This window comes from Euleptes europaea, chromosome 8 (genome assembly GCF_029931775.1).
Source record: "Euleptes europaea isolate rEulEur1 chromosome 8, rEulEur1.hap1, whole genome shotgun sequence".
Classification (NCBI taxonomy): Eukaryota; Metazoa; Chordata; class Lepidosauria; order Squamata; family Sphaerodactylidae; genus Euleptes; species Euleptes europaea.
The window spans coordinates 40,099,043-40,126,180 of record NC_079319.1 but is presented as its reverse complement, the minus strand read 5'-3'; the positions used below and the strand labels follow the sequence as shown (position 1 = coordinate 40,126,180).

At 40.0% G+C, this 27,138-nt stretch overlaps 2 protein-coding genes across 2 annotated transcripts; one reads left to right on the top strand and one right to left on the bottom strand.

The window, feature by feature from the left end:
• Positions 1–6,668: 6,668 nt before the first annotated feature.
• On the bottom strand, positions 6,669–7,529 carry RNF4 (ring finger protein 4). The gene has a single exon (XM_056854709.1). It carries the CDS (start codon positions 7,512–7,514, stop codon positions 6,723–6,725), a length of 792 nt encoding a protein of 263 aa, XP_056710687.1. The 5' UTR covers positions 7,515–7,529; the 3' UTR covers positions 6,669–6,722.
• Positions 7,530–8,468: 939 nt separating this feature from the next.
• On the top strand, positions 8,469–26,907 carry YTHDF3 (YTH N6-methyladenosine RNA binding protein F3). Its single transcript, XM_056854043.1, has 5 exons — positions 8,469–8,527; positions 10,049–10,073; positions 14,720–14,805; positions 16,837–18,420; positions 25,771–26,907. Exons 1-5 carry the CDS (start codon positions 8,504–8,506, stop codon positions 25,792–25,794), a joined length of 1,743 nt encoding a protein of 580 aa, XP_056710021.1. The 5' UTR covers positions 8,469–8,503; the 3' UTR covers positions 25,795–26,907.
• The last annotated feature ends 231 nt before the right edge of the window (positions 26,908–27,138 follow it).

The window sequence follows — 27,138 nt, the reverse complement described above, 5'->3', positions numbered from 1 at the left end:
GAGAAATAAGATTATCCAAAAGTCCAGTTAATATTTGTAAATCCTCAGTCGCCAATCGGGCATCGTCCAGTAATTGATCCAAGTCCTGAAGATCTAAACGAGCATCAGTATCCTCCGATGTTAACATCCAGAGACGTCCTGTAAGAGATTGCCACTGCGCCTGTACCAGTCCCCTCAAGCGGCAAACCTCTCGGGTCGTCCGGAAAAGTTCAGCGATTAAGTCTTGTAACAGAGTAGGATCCTCTGAGAAGGGCTCCAGGGTAGTAGATCACCTGGAGAGCTGCACAGCTCCCATCCAAGTGGCAGGCGAACCCCCCTGGGCTCCAGCCTGGCTAGGAGAACGGTGAAGATGAGTGAGAGCTGTCATAATGTCAGCCCTTGGCCCACAGAACCAGAAATCACCACAAAGTCATATAGAGTCCAAACAGATGGTTTTTACTGATCAAATAGGCATACAGTGCAAACGAATAAAATGACAGCTCTGAGAGGCTCACTAGCTGGGAGATATTATAAGGCAGGCAAGGCGGGAGATTACACGCATGAATACAGTTTCCCAGGAGCTGAGTTCCCAGGCCTAGGTATGCGACCTTGGGGGGCAGACAATACAGCACAGAGACAGAGGCAATAACGAAACCGAGATAGCGGCCTGACAGGAACCCTCTCCCCAGGGAGATTCAGCGGTCTCCCTCTGTCATTGTCTTCTGCCATCAGGTGGTGACTTATTGTCCCCCCTCCCCAATAACTGTTATTGGGCCTCCTCCCTGGTTGAGTTTTTTTTAGTATGTTTATGTTTTATTGAATTTGTTAAAATATTTCATACATACTTTATTTTAAAGTCTCAAATATTTTAGTTTTGAAATATTTTAATGTTTGCAGCCTTGGCTGGAAAGGCAGCATAGAAACATTTCAAATAATAACACTTCTGACTTTTTCAGGGCAAAAGACGTAATGTAATAAAAATGATTTAAATAAATAAGTAATGCAGTTCCTTTCAGTAGCCTACAGCAGGGAGCGACTTAATTTTTTTCAAGAGCCTCATAAGATATCAGTCACAAAATGGTAGCCAGGCAGGTGGAACTAGTCACAAAATGGTGATTTGTACAAAAATTACAATGTTTCAGAGCAGATTTGCAGTGCTCAGGTGAAAACCATTCCTCTGCTCTTTAAAAAAAAAGCAAACCATGACCGACACTGGAATTAACTGTAAATAGTTAACTCTGTTTTCCCTGGAAGAGGCAAGTGGTTTTGATGTAGGGTGAGAAAGTCAATAGCATGCTGCTTTTCTGTCTACAACAGTGCATGGCATGCAAGTGTGCAGGAGATGGGAAGGATGCTGGTGGCATCACTTTCCCATCCAGAACAAAAGTGAACACATGCGTGTGCCTCTTTTTTCTTCTCACCACAAAGAAATTGCTGCAGTAGCTTTAAAAAAAGTGATTACAGCAGCATGGGAGGAGGGGGCAGAGAACTACTTTCATTTGCTGGGAGAGTGACTTGTTATTTGAGTGACCTTCTGCCTACTCCTGATCTACAGCAAAAGCTGTCACTTGATTCTATTGATGGTATAAACTGGACCAAAGTTCAGCAGCAGAAGCTATTTCCCAAATGACCAACTCTTCAATGGTCTGTTCAAATAATAATTCCAAAAATTGCAGGCAAACTATACTCTTTACACACAATGGATTGGATCCAGACTAAATTGCTATTTCCATTCTGCCATGGGAAAATTTAGTCTGGATCCAACCAACTATCTATGCCACTGAATAGCCCTGGACTTGTCCAACATTTGGAAGGAGAAGAACGCAAACAGCTTTATTTTAATCTGCAATAAAATTTATTTGCCTTATGAAGATTCCAAAAAGAAGCAGGATATACATACCTGGGTACATTTAAATAAGGGGGGGGGGAAATCAACTATACATTTACAATTGGACAAACATTCAGGCAACATTAGTCCTTAGACCCATGCATCCTCTTATTTGGCCAATTTCAGTTGCCTTGAAAACAAATTTCTAATCGTTCCATTTTTTTTTGTTCTTTTGAAGTTGCAGATACCATTGTAAAAGTTAGCGCTACAGTGTGCTTAAAAACTAGTAAGAACTCCCAAAAACTAGCACACAACTTTCGGTAAACACTCACATCCAAAAGAACATATACCAATGAAGAATTATAATGCAGGACCATGAATTTGTACAGCCTCAACTGAGACAAAGGAAGTCTGTAAACAAACTTAATTGTGAATCGTTACTTGCATAAAATTCCTATATTCTAGTCTTGCCTCTCACAAGAGCGCTACAGCCTCTATAACAGTACATCCTTTATAAGTATATTAGATTTATTAAGCAGAAGATATTCTGATTTAATGAATTTCTAAATGTATCTAACTGGGATCTAATAGCTGCCAGGGAACAATTCTCAAAGTTCTCAAATTAATTAACTTATGAAAGTTGACATTTCAGTATAAGACATCAGATGTCTTCCCACCTGTAGGAAAAGTTTTGCTATAACAGTTTTACATGTAGTATTTCTGACATGCTATTATTCAGCAGCTTTGGTACTCATTAACTATTTTTAGCTGCATGGGAGTTGTTTATCTGTGAGTGAATTCCACAGATATGGGGGATGAATTTAAATATTTTTAAGCTGTATGGGAGCTGTTTATCCGTGAGTGAATTCCACAGATACAGGGATGCATTTAAGTGAGCCAACTAGACAACCAGGATCAATAATTTAGATGTTGCTCCCTGCCATATGGAACCTGCTTGTCAATCAGCCTGAGAAAACATTTAAAGGGCACCTAATTTGTGAAGAACTGTTCTTTTAGATAGTATTCTCTTCTTGATGCATAAAGAGCTGACTGTTGTATATGTGCAAAAGATTATGAACAGGAATTTACAGTTTATCCATCATAAAGCAAAAGGTATAAATGAATACTCCACAAACCTTCTAATCTAACAAGGTAATGCATGAGAAAATATTTTGCAGAACATTCTACAGAATAGCCAGTTAAATGCTTAGGGCATATCTGCATGCTTGCAGCTTGGTATAAGGATTAGATGCGTTCACAGAGTATCTGGTCTCCAGAGTCCATTTTCGCAAGAAAAAAGGATCTTGTCAAATACGCAATGCTGACTTATCACAGAATACCACCCATTATCATAAGGTGCAGCATGGTGAAGTGCAATACAAAAGGAAAAGAATCACTGCAGTAAGTTTTATAAAACAAGGACCTTAATATCACTCACTGTAGTGACAAACACAATCCCATGTTTTCCTATTGTATTTCGTACTGCTTAAAATATAGTATTTAACATACATTACCATGTGCAGTTGAGTGTACATGGACTTCTTGCATTCTAGTACAAGTAAAGGTCCACCTCATTAATTTCTTTAGTATATTCTAACAAGGTCATTTGGGAGTCTAGTATTATCTGTACAGCTCATTTCCCACAGTTAACGTCAATTCTGCAACAAACTTCTTGTTATGTACTACTCAGCAAAATGGGAAGTTTAGAAAATAACCCTGCTGATATTACCTAAGTTGTACTGTGTCAAGTATGAGAAAGGTATTCAACTAGCAAAGCCACTGATATCCTGCATGCCTAGATGTCTTGTAGGTTGAGGCAGGCAGCAGTTGAATTTTGTCAGTAAATTTTGTGTTGCAGCCAGATTCCATACGAAGCCATTTTTGCCACAAGCAGTAAGCAGACTAACAGTGTCTTAACAGGCCTTTTATTTTCAAACATACTTTCCCCCTTTTTAAAAACAGGCAACTTGTGACATACACTATCAACTTAAATTATATTGCATTAATGTTTCCTTAATAAAATGTATGACCACAGCATTCAAACCCTTTAGATGCACCTTCCCAAATCATTAAAATCAACCCACTGTTAAATAGTTACTGTATTTGCAGTCTATATTCTACTTGTGTTCTTTTATCCTGAACTGTCACGCTTACATATTACAAGCTGTTTCAAAATTGACTGGGTAAGATAACCATATATTAGACCACACCGTTCAAATGATCATTTTCTTCACTATCTAAATGGTATGAAAAAAGTAACATCTTGAAGAAAACAAATATTAGAAAGGGGGAAAAGAATACATTGGATGTACAAGCTCTAGTTAATCTTAAAACATATACAAGTTTTTATTTAAAGCTAAAAAGCACACATCAGAAGCAATTATGCTTCAATTTAATTGCTGCTAAGGTAGCCAAAATATTGTAAAAAGATAGGATTCTGTCACCTTTCTGACAGCAGAAGTGACCCAGTCCTTGCTGGGGGTGGGGAGAGAGTCACAGGACCCTCATGGACAAAAAGCCTAGACGATCAGGGATCTGTACTGAGGAAGACAAAAAGGCAAGATTGCTGCCCCCCCTTCTATAACCAAAATGTCAGCAGGAAACAACCTTAAGAATGTTTGGAGCAGTGAACAAATATATAATTGCAATTCTCTAGCATTTAACACTTTTGTTGGACTGGGAAGTAATTTGTTCTGCTACATTTAACAAGAGGTTTGAGGCACTATATCCCTAATAATACATTTAAAAATGAATAAATTAATTCCACCACAATGACTGAGGTTGAAGATTTGATTGATCACCTTTCATCAAGAAAATACCCAGCAATCATCATATTCTGCAGAGGGGCCTGCATATGCAAGCTCTAATGGTATAAATATCACTAGCCACCTTCAGACCAAGAGAAATCTAATGTCCTAATCCGTGAGGAATACAAAAAACTTTCTTTCAAATTAGATCCAGAACATTGCTGGATATCATGGCTGTCCTACTAGAAATTATCTACTTTCTAAATTTGAAAAAAGAGCATTAGCAAATGAGATTTTTGCCAGGGACCTGGCAGGTTTTATAGCTAGGTATTCTACTATAGACAACTAGTTGATGCACTCCTCTTTTTAACAAGAACATCTTAATAAAATTGTAGCAGCCTTCAGCGCAACAGGTAAAAATAAGCTACTTTGGGAACTACTTTGTAACCCTACCCTTAACTGCAGATGAGAACTGAATTCTCTATTCTAACATCCCATTGCAAGCAAAAACCGATATCTATGGTGGTATCACAGATGAACTGCCAGTCAAAGAGTTTCTGGGCCCCTTTCTTTACAATTTCATTAATCAACAGAAAACTGAATTGAACTGGGATACATTTTTCCTTCATGAGTGCAGTAGCAAAAAAAATCAGTCTTACTTTATGTTGTTGATAGGCTACGAACTTTCTATACATTAGCTGACTTATACATGATCATAGGTGTGACTGCTTTTTGTAGTTGTAATGGTTTAACAAGTATGATAAAACAAAAGTTGCCATCTTTGGATGATACTCTCCCAGGCACAAGCGGCAGACTAACTTGCATAACAAGTAACTGAATGGATTTTCTTATTGGGGTATCCTTTTCCAGCTCTGGGTCCCATATACAGTAGCAATATATTCACACTCAGGCTATTACGATGAAGTTACAGCGAGCTGCTACAGGGGCACTTTTGGTTTTAGAAGCCGCATGTCTGTCTGTCCATTTTGGAAAAAAAACTCCATCTTTATAGTGTTGAGGCTCAAAAGGACGGATAATCTTGTAAGCCTTCAAAACTGAAAACCTCACGTTACATTTTGGGAACCCTTCAGGACACTCCAGGAGCTTTTCTAGGACACTGAAGCAATATAAAGCCTGTAAGGAGGCAAACTAACATGTATTTCTGCAACTACTGAATTAAACTCCTTTTGATATTATTGAATTCCTAAGATTTGTTTAGGTAAGCACATGTCAAATTCTTGCACCGGATTAAATGACAAGAATTTAACTTAAATGGTTTCTCTCACTGTTATTTTTTTCTTTCCAGGGCAGATTTAAGATTAGGGTTTATGTCACTGCCTCAGTGAACCACAAAATTATGCCATGATTTGCCAAGTTTAAATATTATATGGAAGACATTCTTGTTCAACAGAAGACTGAGTTACATGCGCTTAAGATCAAGTCTACCAGTTAGCAATATAAACTTACTGAAGATATCATCAGGATATCATTTGAGAAAAGTTTCAACATATAATTTTACTATGAATCTATTACAGGGGCCAAATCTTGTTACTGTAAGTCCCCCGCACAAACACATAGAAACAGAAAATTAATTTACAATTGACAATGGCTACAGGAAGTTGAGCGTTTCTTACAAATATCATTTGTGTCTTCTATGGTGATTCCAACAGAAAGCAAACTCAGATCAAAATGTATCTTCAATAAAATGTATCTTCAATAAAAGTAATCTGAAGTATGGTGATGAAGAATAGTCTTCCTAGAAATCCAGAAATGTCCAAGCAAAGGGAAGCTTGAAATGGAATAACAAATGGTGATAGCATCAAATTCATACAGACATATTTATATAATATTTATTTATATAATGAAGTAGCAGGTTTTCTAGTCACCTGCCAGCTTTACTTGGTATTATCATGATTCTCAAGTACTGAACATACACATCGACACTTATCCTTAAAGATATTCCCATTCAAGCTGCTGTAATTACTGTTCTTGGACATCTGTGGTTCCTGATGAATTGCAAAGCCAATAGGGAGCTTCAGTTAATAGGGCAGGCTCATGGAAAGTTACATTTGGGCAATATTCACAATCTGCAATCATTTGTTTGCAGAAGTATAACGAAATATCCCTCAGAAGTACAATCTGAACTCTTCTGAGAATAATCTGAAACTTCATATATAAATTGGGTGATATTGCTTGCAACCAAGTTTCTTCCTACAAGTTGGACAAGAGTTGGCATTCCTTAGAGCATCACGGAGACACTGACTGCAGAAGACGTGACCGCACTTGGTTGACACAATGAGCCGTCCACTCTGTACAATTTCAGAGTAGCCATCCATGCAAATTGGGCAGCTCACAGTACCGGAACGCCTCGAGCCTGTAACTCCATCTTCCAGCAATTCCAATTCTCTTGACAAGGTACTAGTTAGCACAACATCATTGTCTCTTGGTTCATCATCATCACTACTTAATACACAGCTGTCGGGAAGCTGCTGGCGTCTCAATATTCGATTTCGCTGCCGCCGCACATGCTCTTCCACCACCACCACCGAATCGTTGTGTGTAAGGTCAACTACTACCGGTTCTGACGACTCACAAGTGAGGTCCACCACTTCTTCACAAGCACTTTCTTCAAGGTCGATCGGCTCCACCTGCGAAGCCACTTCCACAGCCGAGGCGGCCATCCGACTTTGCTTGCGCGTTTGCCTAGAGTTAACTGTTCCTCCACAGCGCTTTTTGGGGACCTCGCTCTTCCCCATGCTCTCACTGGAAATTAAGGGGGCAGCCGCAGCAGCGGAGGCCACAGAGGAAGTGGACGGCGAGGAGAAAGAGACGGCGGCCGAGGAAGCCGGCCCGGCAGACTTGACTTGCAGGCCGCCTGCTGGACTCGCAGGGCCTGGGCCGCTTCCCCTTCTGTTCTTCCTGCGCTTCGTCCCAGCGCGTTTCGTGTCGGTCGGGCTCATGGCACGCGGAGAGGCCGAACCGGCAAACGACCCGCTAGGAGCAAGAGAAATAGCGTGAGAAACCCGGCCACAAGGGGCCTTCTGCGCGCGCATCCTCCCGAGTTACAGGCCGCAGACCAGGGACTCCACCCGAGCTTCCTGCTTGGGCCTCGCAAGGCCCAACAAGCCAGAAAAGGGCAAGAGTCCAGGAGCACCTTAAAGACTAACAAACATATTTTCTGGTAGGGTATGAGCGAAGCTCATACCCTACCAGAAAATATGTTTGTTATTAAGGTGCTCCTGGACTCTTGCCCTTTTCTACTACCACAGACAGACTAACCCGGCGACCCGTTGGGAATTATCGACACAATACAACAGGGCAGCCTCGGTCCTCTCCATCACCCGCCGCCATCCCTCCACACAGCCCCTCGCTAATATCCTACCAAACCAAAAAAAACCCGCACGGAAACCCACACGTACCTTCCTCTTCGACCCTCTCACACCTCCACACTGGAGTAAGGGAAAAAAAATTTAACCGTCACTCCACCCTTCCTTTAGTAGGCAGGACTGCGCATGCGCCTCTTCCGCGCCCGGCGCTGTTTGAATCGCCTGTGACCGGCCGTCCGGAACGGCAGCATACGGGCACCCTAAGGCGGCTCCGGCGCATGCGGGGTCGCCTCCTCCTCGCTTCCACGTGACGTGAGGCGGAAAGGGAAAGGTCGGCTGCGACGTCGTCAGTGGAGGAGGGGGAGAGAGCGGAAGGTCAGGGAGCCTCGCAGCGGAAGTGGGAGCCGGAGCGCGTCCGCCATTGTGGGAAAGCGGAGCCCGGAGCAGGGGAGGGAAGCCGTGCTGCGTCCAGCGGGTTGCGCTCGGCGGCGTCGACCAGGCCAGGAGTGTCCGGGCTGCGGAGACAATCAAGTGGAGGCGGCGAAGGCGGCGGCGGCGGCCTGAGGGAAGCTAAGGGGAGGAGGTCCAAGCGGGGTGAGGGGATCGCGGTTCCCCCGTAAAGAATGTCAGCCACCAGCGTCGACCAGGTACCGTCTGGGCCTTGCCCGCACGGGCGCCCCTGAGCCCCTCTCCTCTTCCTGCCCGCCCTTCCGCTGGGCATAGCGGGGATCCGGGCCCGCTACATCCGAGGCCGTGGGACTCCTCCCCGTTCCCAGGACCGCCCCCTCCGCGAGCCTGGAGGCCGCTCAGCCCCGGCCTGGGGCCTTCCCGCAGTGGCCATGTCGCTCGCTTTCCCAAGCGGGGCCCTCTTCTGCAAGGCCTTGCCTTCTGTTTGTTTTCCCTGTCGCCCCTGCTTGGCTGGGTGCCGCATCCAGCCCTCCTGTGCCATCTCCAGTTTCTGCTCCTGAACCTTCGGCTCGAGGTTTTCCTGCCTTGCTCGTCGCCTGGTCGTCACTTTCCTTCCTTATTTCTGCCACGGTTCCCCGCGCCCCTTTGCAGCCATTTTTCATCTCCTTTCTCTTCGGTAGTATTTTTTTTTAAGACGCTTTTTAAAAAAATTGCCCACCTTTGCATGTGTCGCCGACCTGTTTTCTTGCTGCTGAGTCTGGTGCCTGACTATTTTTTCCCTCTTTCTTTTCCCCCCTCCTCCGCCGCTTTTTCACTGTTAAGAGGCTTTTTTCATTATCCTTTTTATCTCACCAAGAGAGCTTTCACGGTCTCACCCTGCTGGGCTGCTCTTTTTCGTTGTGTACATTATCTTTTCAGCAAAGAGCTGATAGTGGAGTTCTGGAATGAACGAAAATAGCAACAGATCCACAGATTTGCATCATGCAAGGTTGAGTCTTCATTGATACATAAACTGGACATCACTTCTGAACATAATATTTGTTTTGGCCTTAATACTGGTGTGTGGGTTTTCCTTTATTCTGCCAGGTTTAAAGTAATAATGGTTAATGTGAAAAAAATAATTTACAGAGAGCAACCTTAGTCTGGTGTGAAAGAAAGGGGAAGTCAGGTGGCATGCTAATGGGGGGAGGATAACTTGTTTTTTTAATCCTGAATCTTAAAACTCAGTACTTATTAATGAGAAAAAGATTTTTGAAGTGGCACTGTCATTGTTTACTCCTTATTTTGGTTAGTTGGCCTTGCAGTAGGTCTGATGGCTTTCTCATTTGCTTAACTGGTAGGACTTGGAATATGGAGTATTATGAAATGTGGAGTAATTCTGTGTTTTTACAAACAGCATTTTTTAACTGATGGGGTCTTGTTTTTTAGCTGGGCTTTTAGTGTGATAATTACTGTATTATAAGGCATTCAGCTTACATATAAATGCAAACAGCCTTTCTCTATAATTACACTCCCTAAGGCTGCACAAACATTACACATCATATGGTTTATATTTCTGGGTGGTAAAATGTGTAACTGAGTGGCTTCTAACTTGCTTACTTAACTCTGGTTAAAGTATTTAGTTCAGTTTATAAAACATGTTACTGTTTTGGTTGTAAGTAATTTATGTATAATGATAATCATAATCAGTGAATGTGTTTGATATATACAAAAGGCTTTCATGTTTGATTTTTCTAATTTTTTTTCTTTATTACTAACAGAGACCTAAAGGACAGGGAAATAAAGGTAAGTTGATTTTTCCATGTTTAGGTTCCCAGTAATAAAAAGAGTGTGAATCTACAATTACTCTGAAGTGAGGAGGGTTTTTTTAAACTGTTGCTGTTGGAGACAGTCCACTTTGCTGATAACTTATACTGTTGTAGTCTAATGAAATGAATGACTATATCAGTGTAAATAGACAGTGAATCATCTGCCTACTGCTATAAACTGGAATTTCCCATCCATTTTAGTATCTTATACCACCTTGATCCTGCTGATCAAAGGAAATATGAGTAATCAAGGGATCATATGATACAGACCCCTTCTTTGTTTAGTAGAATATTGGTCAGGTATCTGCTGTGCCTTTCAAATTCAAACATGTGTTGATACATTAGGATAGATGTAAAAGTCAGTTTATCTTTTTTTTTGCATTTTTGCCAGTTCCCCTTTTTTTGCTGCAGAATCCTACATTGCCATGCTGTTCTTGAGGATCCCTTTGCTGCAGCTGCAGAATTGGGGAATGGCAGGTCCTTAGTGGGCTGCAGCGGGAGATGGGGACATTCCACTCAGCTAGTGATAATTTGGATTCATCCTATAGAATGTACCTTCAATTTTTGTTTGTGCAGGATAGGTAATAAGCATGTCTATGTTGAGAGTATTGTTGGAATAGTTCTCCAGTTTGCATGGTAGTCAAAGCCCTAAACTGAGGAGAAGCAAAATTTGAAAATGAGAATTAGTCTTTTTCAGGCAGAAAAAATATACACTCAAGTAAAAGAGAGAGACTGATTATAGCAATTAAGACCGTTCCTTATGGAATACTTTGCCAGCGTGTGTGTAATGGTAAATTATTGGCAGTGTATTATAAAGTGGGATGTGCTTATGCTATAGGTTAGGAACCTATATTTGTAGAAGTGAATGATAAAACCTTGTTAAATATAACCTAATCGTAGGCACTTGTTGATTCAATGGATACCAGTAAGATTTATAATCTTTCAGCATCACACCTCAGTGCCTTCTTACTAGTATCATTCTTCTAAAATGTTTGCTGTTATACACCAAGGCACATTGCAGCATGTTATAGTAAAAACATTTTAATACACATAGTTTTCTGAAGCCTGAACTGACTCTAAAAGCTACAATGACCAAACTGAGGCTATCGTATTTTGGTCATGTCATGAGACGACAAGAGTCACTGGAAAAGACAGTCATGCTAGGAAAAGTTGAGGGCAGCAGGAAAAGAGGAAGACCCAACAAGAGATGAATTGACTCAATAAAGGAAGCCACAGCCTTCAATTTGCAAGATCTGAGCAAGGCTGTCAAAGATAGGACATTTTGGAGGACTTTCATTCATAGGGTCGCCATGAGTCGGAAGTGACTTGACGGCACTTAACACACACACAGTTTAACACACACACAGTTTTCTGAAGAGCAGCAATTTACAGGAAAGACACTGAATTGACTTTCTTGCCTGCATAAAATTTATTTGCTTCTATTAATGTTCTGATAAAGAGAATATTGACTGCATTTATCTCTTGGCTGAAAATTTTAACTACTAGCAATGCATCCCCCTCTCCCCATTCTTAAAGTCTTGCATCTCAGGCGAGCTTGTTTATTCAGAAGCAAGTCCTACTGAGTTTAATGGGGCTTATTCACATGTAAATGTGCATAGGATTGCAGTTTTAAAGTGTAAACACTTAACTGTGGAAATTATGGTAGTTGGGCCTTGACTTCAACATTGCTTTATCTCAGTATTAAAGAAGATAGGGGTATGAAAGTAAGGCAGACCTTGAAATACGGTATCTGTGACTGCTTTGTGTTAAAATCCTCAGTTTTGCAATACAAGAATTCAAGATGAAGGGAGTACATGTTTTTGGAGAAGTAGCCCTGAGTAGACCATTTGACCTTTAAATATTCAAAATGTTTATTGTACCACCTGACAACTTGCTGGCTGCTGGGATGATCATTCTTTTTAAAGCACAAGTTCAGTCTGTAGGAGAGACACTAATATGTGATTCTGTCATTTTTCCAAGCCATACTTGAGCTACAATCCTGAGAACACTTTCCTCAGAGTAAGCTCTCATTAACTAAAATGAGACTTATTTACAATGAGTCCATCTTAGAATTTCCTCCTTGGTCTAATTTCAAAGACACTTTCAACTGAACTAAAAGAGAAAGGACTCTGCTGATCCTTCAGAGGTAGAGGGTTTTCGAGTACCTGGCAAGTAAAGTAGGTTAAAGTGTGTTTTTTCCCTTCCACCCCTTGTCTCTGCATCAAGGTTTTTGATTCAGAATGCACTGTACAAATCAATTAAATTTTCATTTGTTTATTTGGCATGTATTTTTTAAAAACGTATTTTTTTTTGCTCCCTGTGAGCCATGTGATACTTCTAAATCCTCACATGTAAGAATTTGTGGCTTTTGGTCTTCCTTGTCCATCTCTTTCCCATATTCCTGAGAACACAAAACATAACAGTAAAGAAGGATGTGGGAGTGACTTCAGGTGGTGTGTAGAATGATGGAGACAAGATCATAGCTCCCTCCTCACCAAGGCAAAACAAAGGCTTTCTGAAGCAAGAGAATTCTCATACCAAAAAATACTCGATAGAAATTTTCACGATATAAATAAACATTTTTTTAAGGGAGTCTGCTGCCTGTGGCACAAAACAGGATTTCATAAGCAGTTCTTCCTGTGATTTTTGAATATTTAAAGCTCACCTGCTCAAAGCTCTGTTCTGTCTTCGTATAGTTTCAGCCCTCTTCAAAAGCTTTCTAAACATCTCCATTTTTTTCTCTTAACTGTGGGAAGCAGAGGCTTCTGAAAATGAAAGCAAAACTTTTTGCACAGAGAAGACCATTAAGAGTGTGGAGTGCGGCTGAATTGAGAAGCCCTTTGTAGGTCCTTGTATGTGTAAATTTTGAGCAGAAGAAGCAAACGTTTCACTGCTAGTTTAGAGCTAAATCTGATAAAGGACATTGGTGTGATTTTCTTTTTCTAAATGATATTGAAATCTGAAAAACCAAAATATGGTATGAACTTCAGTGTTAGATGCTTGGAGTTTATGAACATGTTGTGCAGTACATGAGGCAGATGCTTTTTCTCTAAGTATAATAATACAAGCCTGTTTGACTACAAAGTAAATGAGACTACCTTTCACAACCTAGTTGATATGATGGAGCTGAAGGTAAGACTTTTAATGCTGAAAAGTCTTAGTGGCTATATTCAGTGACTTTTTTCTGTCACTATTTTCTTGCCTTTTTGTTTTCATCGACAGTACTCCCTAAAATAAAATTTAATATTTTTTTCTGACTGATAAATATTCAAATGTAATTCTTTTAACCTCTTTGGTGGATTAGAAGATAGCTCTCGTAGAGTGACCCTGGAAGCTTAAGAAGGATTCTTCATCCCTACCAGCAGTATGAAAAATGTCATTATTGAACAGTCAGATCCTCTCTTGGGTTCAGCTTTAATATTAGAGAAGTAACAAGCACCCATTTATTCTGAAAGTTTAGTGACAGGTTGTCATGTATGGCTTCATTGCACCAGTGCAGAGTCACAGGTGTGTGCTTACATTTTAGAAAACTGATACCATTACTCTTGTAAATAAAAGTAGAAGTAACAGGTAAACTATTATTTAGAATTGCTTTATGAAATGTGGTGAAAACCCCATTGCTGGCAATGTAAACAGCATACAACATTTACACAGTATTGGAAAAGCCAGTCATAACATGTTAGGAAGGTTCTAGCTTTGGTATGAATGTAGGACTTGAAAGCCAAAGCTGTGGTCATTCACCATGTTCCTGTTCCTGAGAATATGCAATAGAGCTGCAATATTGTAACAGAGTTTATATAAGCAGTCCATCTATAGTTTGCCTGTGTTCCGTTTGTGGTTTTCTTGGTTGAACTTAAGCAAAATTGCTTAAGTAATTAAGAATACTTGGTAAAGAGATATTTAAAATCTTAATTTCATTGTTCAGGTAATGCAGTATTTTAGAAATAGCATATTGTACTGAGCTGCATGAAAGTGAGCACATTCGTTAATTATTTAGACCACTCTAGTCTTTCTAGAGATGTAATATTTCCTGGGGGGGGGGCCTCCATGGGAGGGGTGAATGTCAATTTTGGATAAAATGGAAATATGTCCAATCTAAACCTTGCCTTAACATTTCTTCTGCAGACTGTCAGTCAGTTACAGTGCTGAATTTTGTCTGTTTGTGTCCTTAGAGCTGCAGGAAATATACTATAATGGTCTCTTTTACTTTCAAATAATGCCAGCTTGAGTGTAACCGCAGACGCAGCTGAAGTTATTTGACCAGAAAAAGTTAATGTAGTTTTTCTAGTTGCATACAGTTCTATTGAATATGTACTGTTCTTGTTCTCATTGGACAACTGTCTTAGCAGCCTTCCAATCTTACCACATTTCTACTGTAATAGTATGTGCAACAGTCTCATAGAGGCTTTTCCTATGTTCTTAACATTTTGCTTGTACACTTGCATAGTTTAGGTTTTTAGGTGCTTTTTGTACTGGCTGGCAACAAATTGTCTACCATATTTTCTGGGTTCTAGGATATTTGGAACAGATTCTTGCAAAACGTGTTGTGATTTTTTCCTTTTTTTAAACTAAAAGTTTAAGGCTGGCACTTCTGAAAAGTGCCTAATTTGAATTGTGTTTCAGTTTCAGTGCAGAACGGTTCGATTCATCAAAAGGATGCAGTAAATGATGATGATTTTGAGCCATATCTAAGTAGCCAGACAAATCAGGTGAGTTAAAATAGCATTTCAAGGAACTTTAACATTGATCTAGTTTGCAAAAACAAGTACAGTCTTTAATAAACAATTACATGAAGTAAAGTTTCAAACAAAACTAATGACATTTGTCAACATTGTTAATGTGCATTTGCTGACTAACTTTTCAGAGAGTTTCTTCTTAAGTTCTTGATCTTTAGAGATAAACTACTGCAGATCAGGATACAACTTTCAGAAGGAATTGGTAGAGATGATGTTTCCCAGCCTTCTCTTTGAAGCCTGCTTCTTGTTCCAAAGTTCTGGTGTAAAGATCAGGGAACCCTTGTGAACAGAATGCACGGTATTATTGTGGTTGATCTTAACTTATCATTTGGCCTGATTTTTCCTTTGCTGCATCCGCCCTCCCTCACTGTGGTGCATTTTGTTCTTGAGGGTCTCCTGACTATCAGAAAGGACTTTAGGGGCAAACAGCTGTAGTGTTAGGAGAAGGTAGGGACAGATCAGCTTCACTAACCCAAAATGTCATACTAAATATTTATGTTAGAAATTGGTGCAAGTTAGTTTTTAGCTGCTGCTATTACTTCTTTTATTCTTCCATATCTTTGCAACCAGTTTTTCTGGACAAGGTAGTGTATTTGTAGCAAGATGTTAAAATTCTGGAAATTTTAGGGAGAATTTAAATATATGCAATTCATGCTTTTCTTATCAACTCTAAATTATTTTTATTAACAATTGCATCATTTATCTCTTAGTATATAAAATTTGCTTTGAATATTTGTTATTGCTGTGTAAGTAATAGTCAGAGGTTTCAATGGAAATTAATGAAGATCTAATATGACTAAAGTAAACTACTATCTAATGGTTAATTCTATTTAAACAATAAAACACTAGAATGGGTAAGTATAAGAGAAAGAAACTTACAGCTATAAGTACAATGCAGCAGGATGTCTCTAGTGTTGAAGACCCTTTATGTTTGCAAACATCATGAAGTACACTTTCTTGAGTTCAGGCTCCATGAAATGGGGTTCAGTCATCATTTAGCTTCCTGGTTTTTCCTATGAAAAACCGTTGATTTTTGTTTTTGTTTTTTAACGGAATAATCAAAATGCAGTTATATTGAGCATTCTTCTTTGTTGCTTCCCTTTCTGTTGAGTGCGTTTCCTCAGAGGGAATAGGCTGCCTTTCCCCTTTGTTCTTGGAACTGAATAGAGCAGGGTGGATTAATTGGGAGATAATTTGTATGGGTAAAGTAAGTCCACAAGAATTTCTAGCTTTCCTCTGTGTACATGTGCAAATCTGCTTTATTCATATCTGGCATGTAGTTTAAAAGAGGAAAGAACCCACTCCTTTTTAATTTGCAAAAACCATTATGCTGCTTATATGGAGATGACTTATTTTCTGTAGGTGTTCACGGGGTGGTGGTGGTGGTGGTGGTAATTACCAGTGTTGTCAGTAGCACATCTTCCTTCCACAGTTCCTTTGGTAACTTACCAAGGAACACAAGTTATTGTCATTGGCCATGATGTGTACAACAGAGGCATGCTGCTAAGAATATTTACACATGAGGATTTGTACGAGATGTCTTTTGAACTATGCCTATTAAAGGTTAATGAATGCATATTTACAAATTTACACCCTAGATAGATGGTCTGTACGGCCAGCTGTCATAGCATTTGTCATATATTTAAGGTAGAGAGGAAGGGAAGCCAGGAGAGACAAAGGAGAATGCTTATAGTATTACTTGCTTGAAAAACACTTTATTCCAATAATGTAATTGAAAAGTGTGTTCCTGTTTAAACTGTTGGCTAGATCAGCTGTCCTCTTAAGCATTGTTGTGTATGTGGCTTTTAAGATGGCAATCATGTTTTTGTTTCTGCTCTTTGATCTTTAAGACCAGGTTTTTCTTTTAGAAAGCGAACCTTCAGAAATTAACTTAATATTAGATGTTTACCTTTGATGTTTGAAATACAAAACTGTAAGCAAATTAAGACAGTAAATGAAGCACCAAATCTGATTCTTCTGATACTGATTTTTGTTCTACTGCAGAGTAATAGCTATCCACCAATGTCAGACCCATACATGCCTAGTTATTATGCGCCATCCATTGGATTTCCATACTCTCTGGGTGAAGCGGCTTGGTCTACAGCAGGAGATCCTCCAATGCCATACTTGACAACTTATGGACAGATGAGCAATGGTGAACACCACTACATCCCTGATGGTGTGTTTAGTCAACCTGGGGCTTTAGGAAACACCCCTCCTTTCCTTGGTCAACATGGATTTAATTTTTTTCCTGGGAATGCAGATTTCTCTACATGGGGGACAAGTGGATCTCAGGGGCAATCAACCCAAAGCTCTGCTTACAGCAGCAGCTATGGCTACCCACCTAGCTCTCTTGGCAGAGCTATAGCTGATGGACAGGCTGGATTTGGCAATGATACCTTAAGCAAGGTGCCTGGCATTAGCAGCATTGAGCAAGGGATGACTGGACTGAAAATTGGCGGTGATATGACAGTTGCAGTAACAAAAACTGTTGGTTCAGCTCTGAGCAGCACAGGAATGACAAGCATTGCAGCAAATAGTGTGCCTGCAGTTAGCAGTTCGGCACCTAAACCAACCTCTTGGGCTGCCATCGCTAGGAAACCTGCTAAGCCTCAGCCAAAACTTAAGCCTAAGGGTAATGTGGGAATTGGGGGTCCTGCTGTCCCACCACCCCCTATAAAACACAACATGAATATTGGAACTTGGGATGACAAAGGGTCTGTAGTCAAAGCTCCCCCAACCCAACCAGTACTGCCTCCTCAGACTATAATTCAACAGCCTCAGCCATTAATTCAGCCACCACCAATGGTGCAAAGCCAACTGCCTCAGCAGCAGCCGCAGCCACAACAGCAACAAGGACCTCAGCAGCAGGCTCAGCCGCATCAGCTGCAGCAACAACAGCTGCAAAATCGCTGGGTAGCTCCTCGCAATAGGGGTGTGGGCTTCAATCAGAGCAATGGAGCTGGCAACGAAAACTATGGTATAGGTGTTATACCAGTTAGCTCTTCACCTTCTGGCGTGGAAGTGCACCCAGTATTGGAGAAACTAAAGGCCATAAATAATTATAATCCCAAAGACTTTGACTGGAACCTGAAGAATGGTCGTGTGTTTATAATCAAAAGCTATTCAGAGGACGATATACATCGTTCCATTAAGTATTCTATCTGGTGTAGTACTGAACATGGTAATAAGCGCTTGGATGCTGCGTACCGTTCACTGAATGGAAAAGGCCCGCTCTATTTACTTTTCAGTGTGAATGGCAGTGGACACTTCTGTGGAGTGGCTGAGATGAAGTCTGTGGTGGACTACAACGCGTATGCTGGTGTCTGGTCTCAGGATAAATGGAAGGGGAAGTTTGATGTTAAATGGATCTTTGTTAAAGACGTTCCGAACAACCAGCTGCGGCACATTCGTTTGGAAAACAATGACAACAAACCGGTTACCAATTCGAGGGACACTCAAGAAGTACCCCTAGAAAAAGCCAAGCAAGTGCTTAAAATAATTGCTACTTTCAAGCATACCACCTCAATCTTTGATGACTTTGCACATTATGAGAAGCGTCAAGAGGAGGAGGAAGCCATGCGTAGGGTAAGAACCCAAAGTTACAGTCTGTCTTTTCTGTATTGAGTGCTCGACGTATGAAATTATACCTCAGCATGACCATTTCCAGTAACAAATCTTTGAAATCCACAGGTAGTAAGGAATCCTACAAATGGGGCAGAAAGCGCTTGCTGACCTCTCCTTTGGTCTTCCCCCATCAACACCTCGAGACTACTGAAAAGCTGGGGACTATGAGTTTTGTGGTCAGAATGCTTGTGGGGGGTGGCTTCATGATGGAGGATGAATTGAAAGTGCGTATGACTTTGACCTTCTATCAGAGTTTGCTCTTCTGGCAGGAGAGAAGTGGGGGAATTCAGCTCAATTTCTCCCCACTGCAGCTTCTACAGTTGCCTTAGGGACCCAAAGTTATATGGAAAGGCGGCATAAAAATGTTTTAAATAAACCCCCAGCATCAACTTTTTTGGTGCTCAGCAGGCTGCGGTGGATGGGTGAGATAGGGACATGAGAGCCTTCCAATCCAGTTTACAGTATCCGACCCAGTATTTTTTAAAGAATAAAAGTAGCTTTTCCCATCAAACTAGAGGTTATGTGCTAGATAACACACACTTCAACTGGATCATTTGAAGTTTCTGCCCTTAATATGATACTTCATTTTAGTTCTGCATTAAAAATGCCTTTTTCTTTAATACAACATTAAAAGGACTGCATTTTGGAATCTCAGTTCTGCGATCGTGCTTAAATCAGTTTATATGACTTGTTTTCTTTTATGAGGTTGCCATACTATGCAGTGTTTTTTTAGAAAAGTATTTCAGATATTGCAATGGAGAACTTTTTTGCATCTTTGGAGAAAAAGTTGCTATAAAACAACAGAAAACTAAATTTTCTGGTGTTACAAGCTTAACTGTATAGTGAAAAACTATTTTTCCCCCTTAAATACCTTTTTTTGTTCCGTTACAATTGCTGCTTTTGTGACATCATGGGTTAAATCCATCACTGTAAAATCTTGGGAGGCGATTCTCCAGTTCTGGGTGTTAGGATCCAACCCACAATTTCTTTAGAAACATGACTGTAGAAAAGAGACATTAATAGATGATAATTCACAGTGGGTAGCCGTGTTAGTCTGTCTGCAGTAGTAGAAAAGGGCAAGAGTCCAGTAGCACCTTAAAGACTAACAAAAATATTTTCTGGTAGGGTATGAGCTTTCGTGAGCCATAGCTCACTTCTTCAGATACAGCTAGAATGTGAACCCATCTGTCTTTAAGTAGAGGAGAGTGAATTCAGACAAGCATTAACAAGTAAATGTTAACAGTATGTAAATGTGAATAGCAGGCGTGATGGGATTAGGTGTGGTATGCAGAAGAGTCTGTGATGTCCAGGGGAGAGATGGGTGTGGAGAAATCAGCATTGGTAATGAGCCATGAATGCTAGGTCTTTATTCAGCCCAGGCAAATGCATTGACTTTATTTTGAATATCAACTGTAATTCAGCAGTTTCTCTTTCCAATCTCCCTTTGAAATTCCCTTGTAAGAGAACTGCTACTCTTAAATCTGCAACAGAATGTCCTGGAAGGTTGAAATATTATCCCACTGGTTTTTGAATATTGTGGTTTCTGATGTCAGACTTATGTCCATTTAATCTTTGTCTAAGACTGACCTGTTTGTCCAAAGATTAAATGGACGTAAGTCTGACTTCAGAAACCACAATATTAAAAAACCAGTGGGAGAACATTTCAACCTTCCAGGACATTCTGTTGCAGATTTAAGAGTAGCAGTTCTCTTACAAAGGAATTTCAAAGGGAGATTGGAAAGAGAAACTGCTGAATTACAGTTGATATTCAAACAAGTCAATGCATTTACCTGGGCTGAATAAAGACCTAGCATTCATGGCTCATTACCAATGCTGATTTCTTCACACCCATCTCTCCCCTGGACATCACAGACTCTTCTGCATACCACACCTAATCCCATCACGCCTGCTATTCACATTTACATACTGTTAACATTTACATACTAATGCTTGTCTGAATTCACTCTCCTCTACTTAAAGACAGATGGATTCACATTCTAGCTGTATCTGAAGAAGTGAGCTCTGGCTCACGAAAGCTCATACCCTACCAGAAAATATTTTTGTTAGTCTTTAAGGTGCTACTGGACTCTTGTCCTAATGCAAGATACGTCCTGTCTTTCTGTGCGGGGATGATGTGGGAGGCAGAGAATCCAGGGTGGTAGCTGGATCTCATAAGTTCTTGCTCAGACCCAGCTAGCTGCTGGTAGTTTCCTTGCTAGCAGGGGCAACTCTGTGTTGTGACTGTGCTTAATGCGTTTCAAAAGAAAGTAATAAAAATATTGTTTATATGATTGTAAAATCCCTGCTGTATAGCTTGATCATGGAGTTGTTGCTGTTTACAAGCTGAATTTTAAAGAACCTTGCAAGTGAAAATTGTATTTAATCAAGACATAAGTATTTTTCCTGCATTCTGAGAATAAATTAGTGAAAAATGAAAGCACACTTAAGCATGCAGATCTGCATTTAAAATCACAACTTATTGTATTTTAATATTTTACATGCTGTTCATTTGGCAGCAGTCATTAAAATGCATATTATTACAACCCTATCAAAACAAAGACAATTTGACAAAAGTACAGTGCTTGAGGCATGCCCAAGTGAATGATTGATTATATATACACCCATTAAATTCTTAATACTTGTAGTCTGCTGTACTGTTTTCATGGAAGAGTGTGAGTATGGAAATACTTTCTCTTCTTTAAGAGGAATAATATAATTCTTGATTAGTTGACTGATGTGAATATTCAGGAGTAGAGTCCAGTTTTGCCTTCCAGGGTTCATCTGCCACTAGAGAGCTTTTTGGTGTGTAGCCTTCAAAAGGCAAGTGGAAAGGCATTCATGGATGATGATTTTTCCCATGCTCCCCTTCTCTCAGCAGCCCCTTTTGATCCACAGAAAGCTGATGTTTAGGGGTCCACATGGGCAGAAAGTCATACAACTTGGTTGGTTGCTGCGAGAAAGGAGAAGCTGGTGACATTCTCTCTGCTCTTGCCAGTGAAAAGCAATGCTGGTGTCAGAGTCAGGAGGGATGATTTCACCAGACCTCATTGCCGCAGCCCCCTGATCCTATGTGCCTTTTTGACTAGAGTGGTCTCCCAACTCACAGCATCAGCTTTTAGTGGGAGAAGGAGTGTATGGAAAAATTTCTGCTTCTCTGAACCCCTTGTATGACCCCCACCCTATAGATGTGTAGGAAGCAGAAACCTGGAAGACTGGGGCTATCACTCATTCTTTCATGTAATACTGTGCAGAATGGAATCAGGTTGGAAGATGTTATAATATATCCAGCGAGACTTAAAGATCTCTTGTCTGACCTCTAGAAAGTCTGAAGAAGACTTAATACTAGCAGAATATTAATAGCAGCAATCTTAATATTAATAGGGGTGAGTATGTAGGCAGAAGCAGATACAGTTAGTGAGAAATGAGTGAGTGGATATTGATTAAAAGGGGTTATAGAGTATGCAGATATAGCCCAGGATCACTAGACTGAGATTTACCTTGAACAGCTAGTTAGATTTGGCTAGCTAGTCCTTGGATACAAATACAACTACCAGCTGTGGAATTATCAAAGGTGCTGCCCTTTTGACCAAGCTGTCATTCCTTTTTTAACTTTCCATGGTAAGGCCTTCAGACTGCACCTGAGCATGTGCAGCTTATCTGAACTGAATGAGCTTTGCAGTATTGGAAGAAACAAAAAAGCTGGCATCCTGTGTAAGGTGTCTTAATCATGGTCTGGATAGCCCAGGCTAGCCTGATCTTAGAAGCTAATCAGGGTTGACCCTAGCAAGTATTTGGCTGGGAGACCTCCAAGGAATACCAGGGTTGTGACATGGAGGCAAACCACCTCTGAACGTCTCTTGCCTTGAAAACCGTACGGGTCGACATAAGTCAGATGTGACTTTATGCCAAAAAACCCAAAACCCCAAACAAACTGGAATCATTTGGATACTCCAACAGTAATAACAGTAAAGACTTGAAAGCAAGCTGTGAATTGCATTTTCACACATGTGCTGCTAGTTCTGTGGTGTCGTGGATTCCTCATTTGTGCACCATTTCCATTTTTAACAGCCATCCAGAAATGCATTCTCATACTATCAAAACATTGTGGCAATTTTTATTTGCAGTACAGGTAAGACCAAGTCTTTGACTTTAAGCCAGGTTAGCCCTATGGATTTGGTTGATCATGTGTAGTGTCTATTATCGAAAAGGTTTTGTTTTTCAATAGATAAAATAATGACATGCTTCTGCAACTCTAAAGTTAGGGAAATCACCTAAAAATTGAAATATGACATTTTAGGTTAACATTAATTTGTTCTGCATGCTAATTATAATCGGTTCATTCTCAAGGCTCTAATGATGGAGCCTTTCACCCATGCAAGGAAGAGATGTCTTCTCCTGGAAGACGTTTCCTTGCGTTGGAGGAAGGGTTCATCATTGCTGAATCCAAACCGTTGAATCTAACAAAGCGTAAATAAAAATTCCTACAGCTGTTTCTGTGGGGTAGGATTTTGTTCCCTTATTCTCATTTAGTTTCATTTCAAATTAATGTGTTACATTTGCCTGTGGTTAGGAATGGCAGACTTATCATGCAGTTTTTATTAATGTTCTAAGATTGCTTTAGACACAAATGCAGTTGAGGTCCAGTGATACATTTGCTGGATATCTCTTGGAATTCTGACTGAGGAATATGAAAAAGTTTGTTGTATGTTATCACCAAGTTTCTTCAAGAAAGTGAATTACTACGATAAATAAAATTGTCCTAATGCAAATAAGCGATTCACAAATATGTGAAAAAGTATTTCACAAATATGTAAAAATAGGTGAGGTAAATATGCTAAGATTTAAGGGCGAAAATGGTCAGAGTTATTAGCATTCCACAGAAATACCTAATCTGTTGATTTGTTCCATGCCTGTCTTATGTTGGCTTGTTGCTCCAGAAAGTTGTGCCACATTGCTCTAAAAACCCTATTCAAAGGTTTTGCGCAGTAGTTCTGGTGTTTATCCATTAAGTATTTAGAATACATTGTACTGTATTTTGTGTTCTAGGCAGAGTGTCCAGTTTCTGTTTTTCCAGCCATGAGTGAAGTTGTTCTAGGTACCATTCAGTTTCAGTTCACAAAGAAAATTTTAACTGTTCATATTATGATACTGATTTGTGTATAGTGTAAGGTGATAAGTGTATAGTCTCAGGTGATTTTGAATTGGAGTCTTAGCTCTAGCTGAGTACATGTAATAGACCAGAAAATCAAACATGAGCAAGAGCAGAGTTGGGAAGGGCACTATAGCCTATCTAATGATACCCGCTACACAATATAGGAAATCCTAACTGGAATATTCCTAACAAATGGTTGTCAGTAAAAGGCTGGGGGAGGGAACAGGGCCCCTCTCCAGGGCAGTTTTGCCTTTTGGAGGATAACACAACAGGGTTCAGCACCACACAGAAGCCAGTGTGGTATAGTAGTTAAAGTTTCAAACCTAGGATCTGTGAGATCCATTTTCAACTCCCCACTCTGCCATGGAAGCTTGCTGGGTGACCTTGGGCCAGTCGCACACTCCCAGCCTAACCTACCTCACGGGTTGTTTTGAAGATAAAATTGAGGAGAGGAGAATTATGTAAGCTGCCGTGGGGAGAAAGTAATAAACGAAGTAAACAGATAATATAGCTGAAGGTTGGGAACAGATAAAAGGTTAGTTGCTTGCTGGGAGGGAAGGAGAGAAGGAAAGAAAAGTGAGGATATGAGGGTTGCCAGGAGGAGGGGAAGAGGAAATAGTGTATGGAAGGGGAAACAGGGTAAAGTGAGGGGCCCCTACAAGTCTTTGCAGGTTCCTGCCATGTAATTGGGCCTGGACGGGAGCCTACATCACACAACTGGACCATACTTCTGGGTAGAGGCTGCCAGGGAATGGGAAGGAAGGAAAGCTGAAGGCAGAGTGGTACATCAAGGTAGTTTGGCTTGAAAGAAGGAAGCTGGACAAGCAAAAAGGCTTTGGGGGCTTTCAGGGAAGGGAATGAGGAAATAGTGGAGGAGGAGGAATTGAGATACCACCTGCAAGTTCCTGCGGGTCCTCTGCTTGTTTGTCTCAGCTGAAAGTTACCTTTCTGTAACTTTCTAGAAGATATCTAGAAGTTTGAACATCAGGGGAAGAAGAATTCTATGTTGGCACATAGAAATATTAAACATGAATGTCTATGAATACTTGTTGTTGAATTGGGAATAGGGAAGCTCGCACTACATTTACTCTGCAACATGGACAAATACAGCAACCTATGAATACCTATTAATTGGGCCCAAGGCTGTATGGGTGAGAATTACCAAAACCTATTTTCTACTGCCAAAAAAAGAAAAGAAAAAGAAGAGGCCTTTTTTCTTAACAAGGTGACAAACACAGCCCTTTTGATTGAAAGACTGAGCAGCACTATGTCACTAATCTGTTAATGCAGAGAACTATTTTAGATTATCAGGAGTTTGATGTTTGAATACTGTTCAGTGACATTGTGCACTTGAACACTTGGTGTATGCATATTCTGAAAGGAAGTTTGGTGCATAGTATACATTAATACAGAACGTTAGGTTAAGTGCTAATGATATGTTTTCTTTGAGTAACATTGAATCATCGCACATGGGAATGTAGAATAGCAGAAACTGACATTTAAGTTTTCTTCTCAAGGTAACGTAAAACCTGCAGTAAAGCATCAGCTTTGAAAATTTACACCATGTAAATTGTCCTGTAGTATAGCCTATTCCTGCGGAAAAGCAGGTTGCTAAGCTACAAAGAGTCTGAAGTGCTACTGATGACCAGATACCAGGGGGTTTATCAAAAGCCTTTTATGTCAGAGGAACTTTCCCCATTATTTTGCATAGTAACAGGCTTTTGATAGTCACTGTTCAAATGTGTAGCTAGAACTTATTCTTGTGCCATGTTTGTTCTATAGTGTGAGCTCTACAGTATCTTGTTCTATGCAGTTGAGTGGCATAAACACTAATGTGATGTGGACATTTACAACAATCAGTGCAGGTGCACTGATTCATAGTCTATTGCCGAGTGGTATCTTATATTTTTCTTTGTTTTGAAGCAGAATTTTTCATTGATGTGGAAGCAACTGGCATCTTGCTAAGTCAGTTATTGGTACTTAACTACTTCTAGACTTCTTGGAAAGATTGTGGGAAAGGACTTTTTGCCCACCTAATTCTATAAAGCCTACTGCCTGCTTTCTGAAATTTATAGTTGAACAGCTGCTGTGCTCGCTTGAACAGAACAGAAGTATTTTATGACAGTGCTGTACTAATTTTCTTTTCTTCTGTTCTGCAGGAGAGGAATAGAAACAAACAATAACTGTATGGCGATGGTCCTGCTAGAATTACAACACTAATGATGTAGACTCTGGAAATGCCTAATATGTCTAAGAAGACGTTATTAAAGCTTTGTTCCTGCTTAAGGTGACATCTTTGAACACTTTAACACAAAATTGACTCTTCTTGTAATGGTTCTCATCAGTGCATCTGCCCTTATACTCTCTCACCAAACACACTTGAGAACTGTAACTTCGTCAAGCACTTTCTGTCCTGAAGCTTTTACCAGTATCTGCTGTCTTTTGTAATTATGCATCCTAGCTAAGGCACAGGAGATGGAACAACTGCAAGGATTCATTAACTCTTTGAATTTGTTGAATACTAACAATTAACCATCATAAGTGGTTCAATGATGTGAGATTCACATTGCTTCAACTTATTTTTCTTTGATGTAGTTTTTTAATTGTCAGTTTTTAGCTATTCAACGGAACAAAAGCAAAATCATGCCATATTTAGTCCTGGAGTAAAACTCAAGTCTAAATGTTCATGTGAAAATTATTGTAGTAAACTTTTAATATGGCAAAGCAACTTTGAGCTGCAGTTTAGCCAAATATAACATGAAATTATATTAGAATGACATTTCCCTTGTTTCAAACTGTTTGGTGTAGAGAATATTAATATATGCAGCTTGGTGGGCCGCACCAGTTAATGCACACTTCCTTATTTTTTTCCTGTAACATGTATACCGAAAAAAAGTGCATTTGTCTGAGGAACTGTTTGTTTGCTAACCACTCAATCTCAGTTTTGAGTATATGTACCTCAGTCTAAATCAGACTTTTTATGACCTTTATAGCTACATTTAAAACCTTTAATTCCTATTTCTGGGTGTTTGCAAGCCTGAAAAGATTGCTATCATGGAAGTGAAAATTTACTCCTCTAGGTGATTCACTAGCTAAATAAACATAATTCTTGTTTAGCAAGAATATACTCTGTTTCTCAGATTTTGTTTGTTCCCAGCTCTGATTAATAGTCTGGTATTCTTTCATTTCCAAATTCTTTGAGAAATAAACGCGTATCCATGGTTTCAGTTTGTATACTCATGGCTGTGTTTACATGTTATCTGTTAGTGCTATATAATAAAAGCCTAGGTACCATATTCACCTGAATATTTTCTATGCTACTTTTTAAATTAACTTATTTTGAACTTTCTCTCGCACAGCAGCATGAAATACTGTCTTGAAAACCAGTTTGTAACAAAACATGTCGCACAGCAGTATCTAGCTGCATAAAGTACTGAACCACTTTTCATTGGTATCTCAGAGAGCTTCCAAGAAAAATACGGAGAAGTTTAAAATAGCTGTTGTATGAATGCTTAGTGTCTCTGTCA

Coding starts and splice junctions, on each gene's coding strand:
- RNF4 (XM_056854709.1), bottom strand. CDS start 7,514: ATGAGCCCGACCGACACGAAACGCGCTGGGACGAAGCGCAGGAAGAAC.
- YTHDF3 (XM_056854043.1), top strand. CDS start 8,504: ATGTCAGCCACCAGCGTCGACCAG. Junction 10,074..14,719: donor TAAAGGACAGGGAAATAAAG/GTAAGTTGATTT, acceptor ATTGTGTTTCAG/TTTCAGTGCAGAACGGTTCG. Junction 18,421..25,770: donor AGGAGGAAGCCATGCGTAGG/GTAAGAACCCAA, acceptor TCTGTTCTGCAG/GAGAGGAATAGAAACAAACA.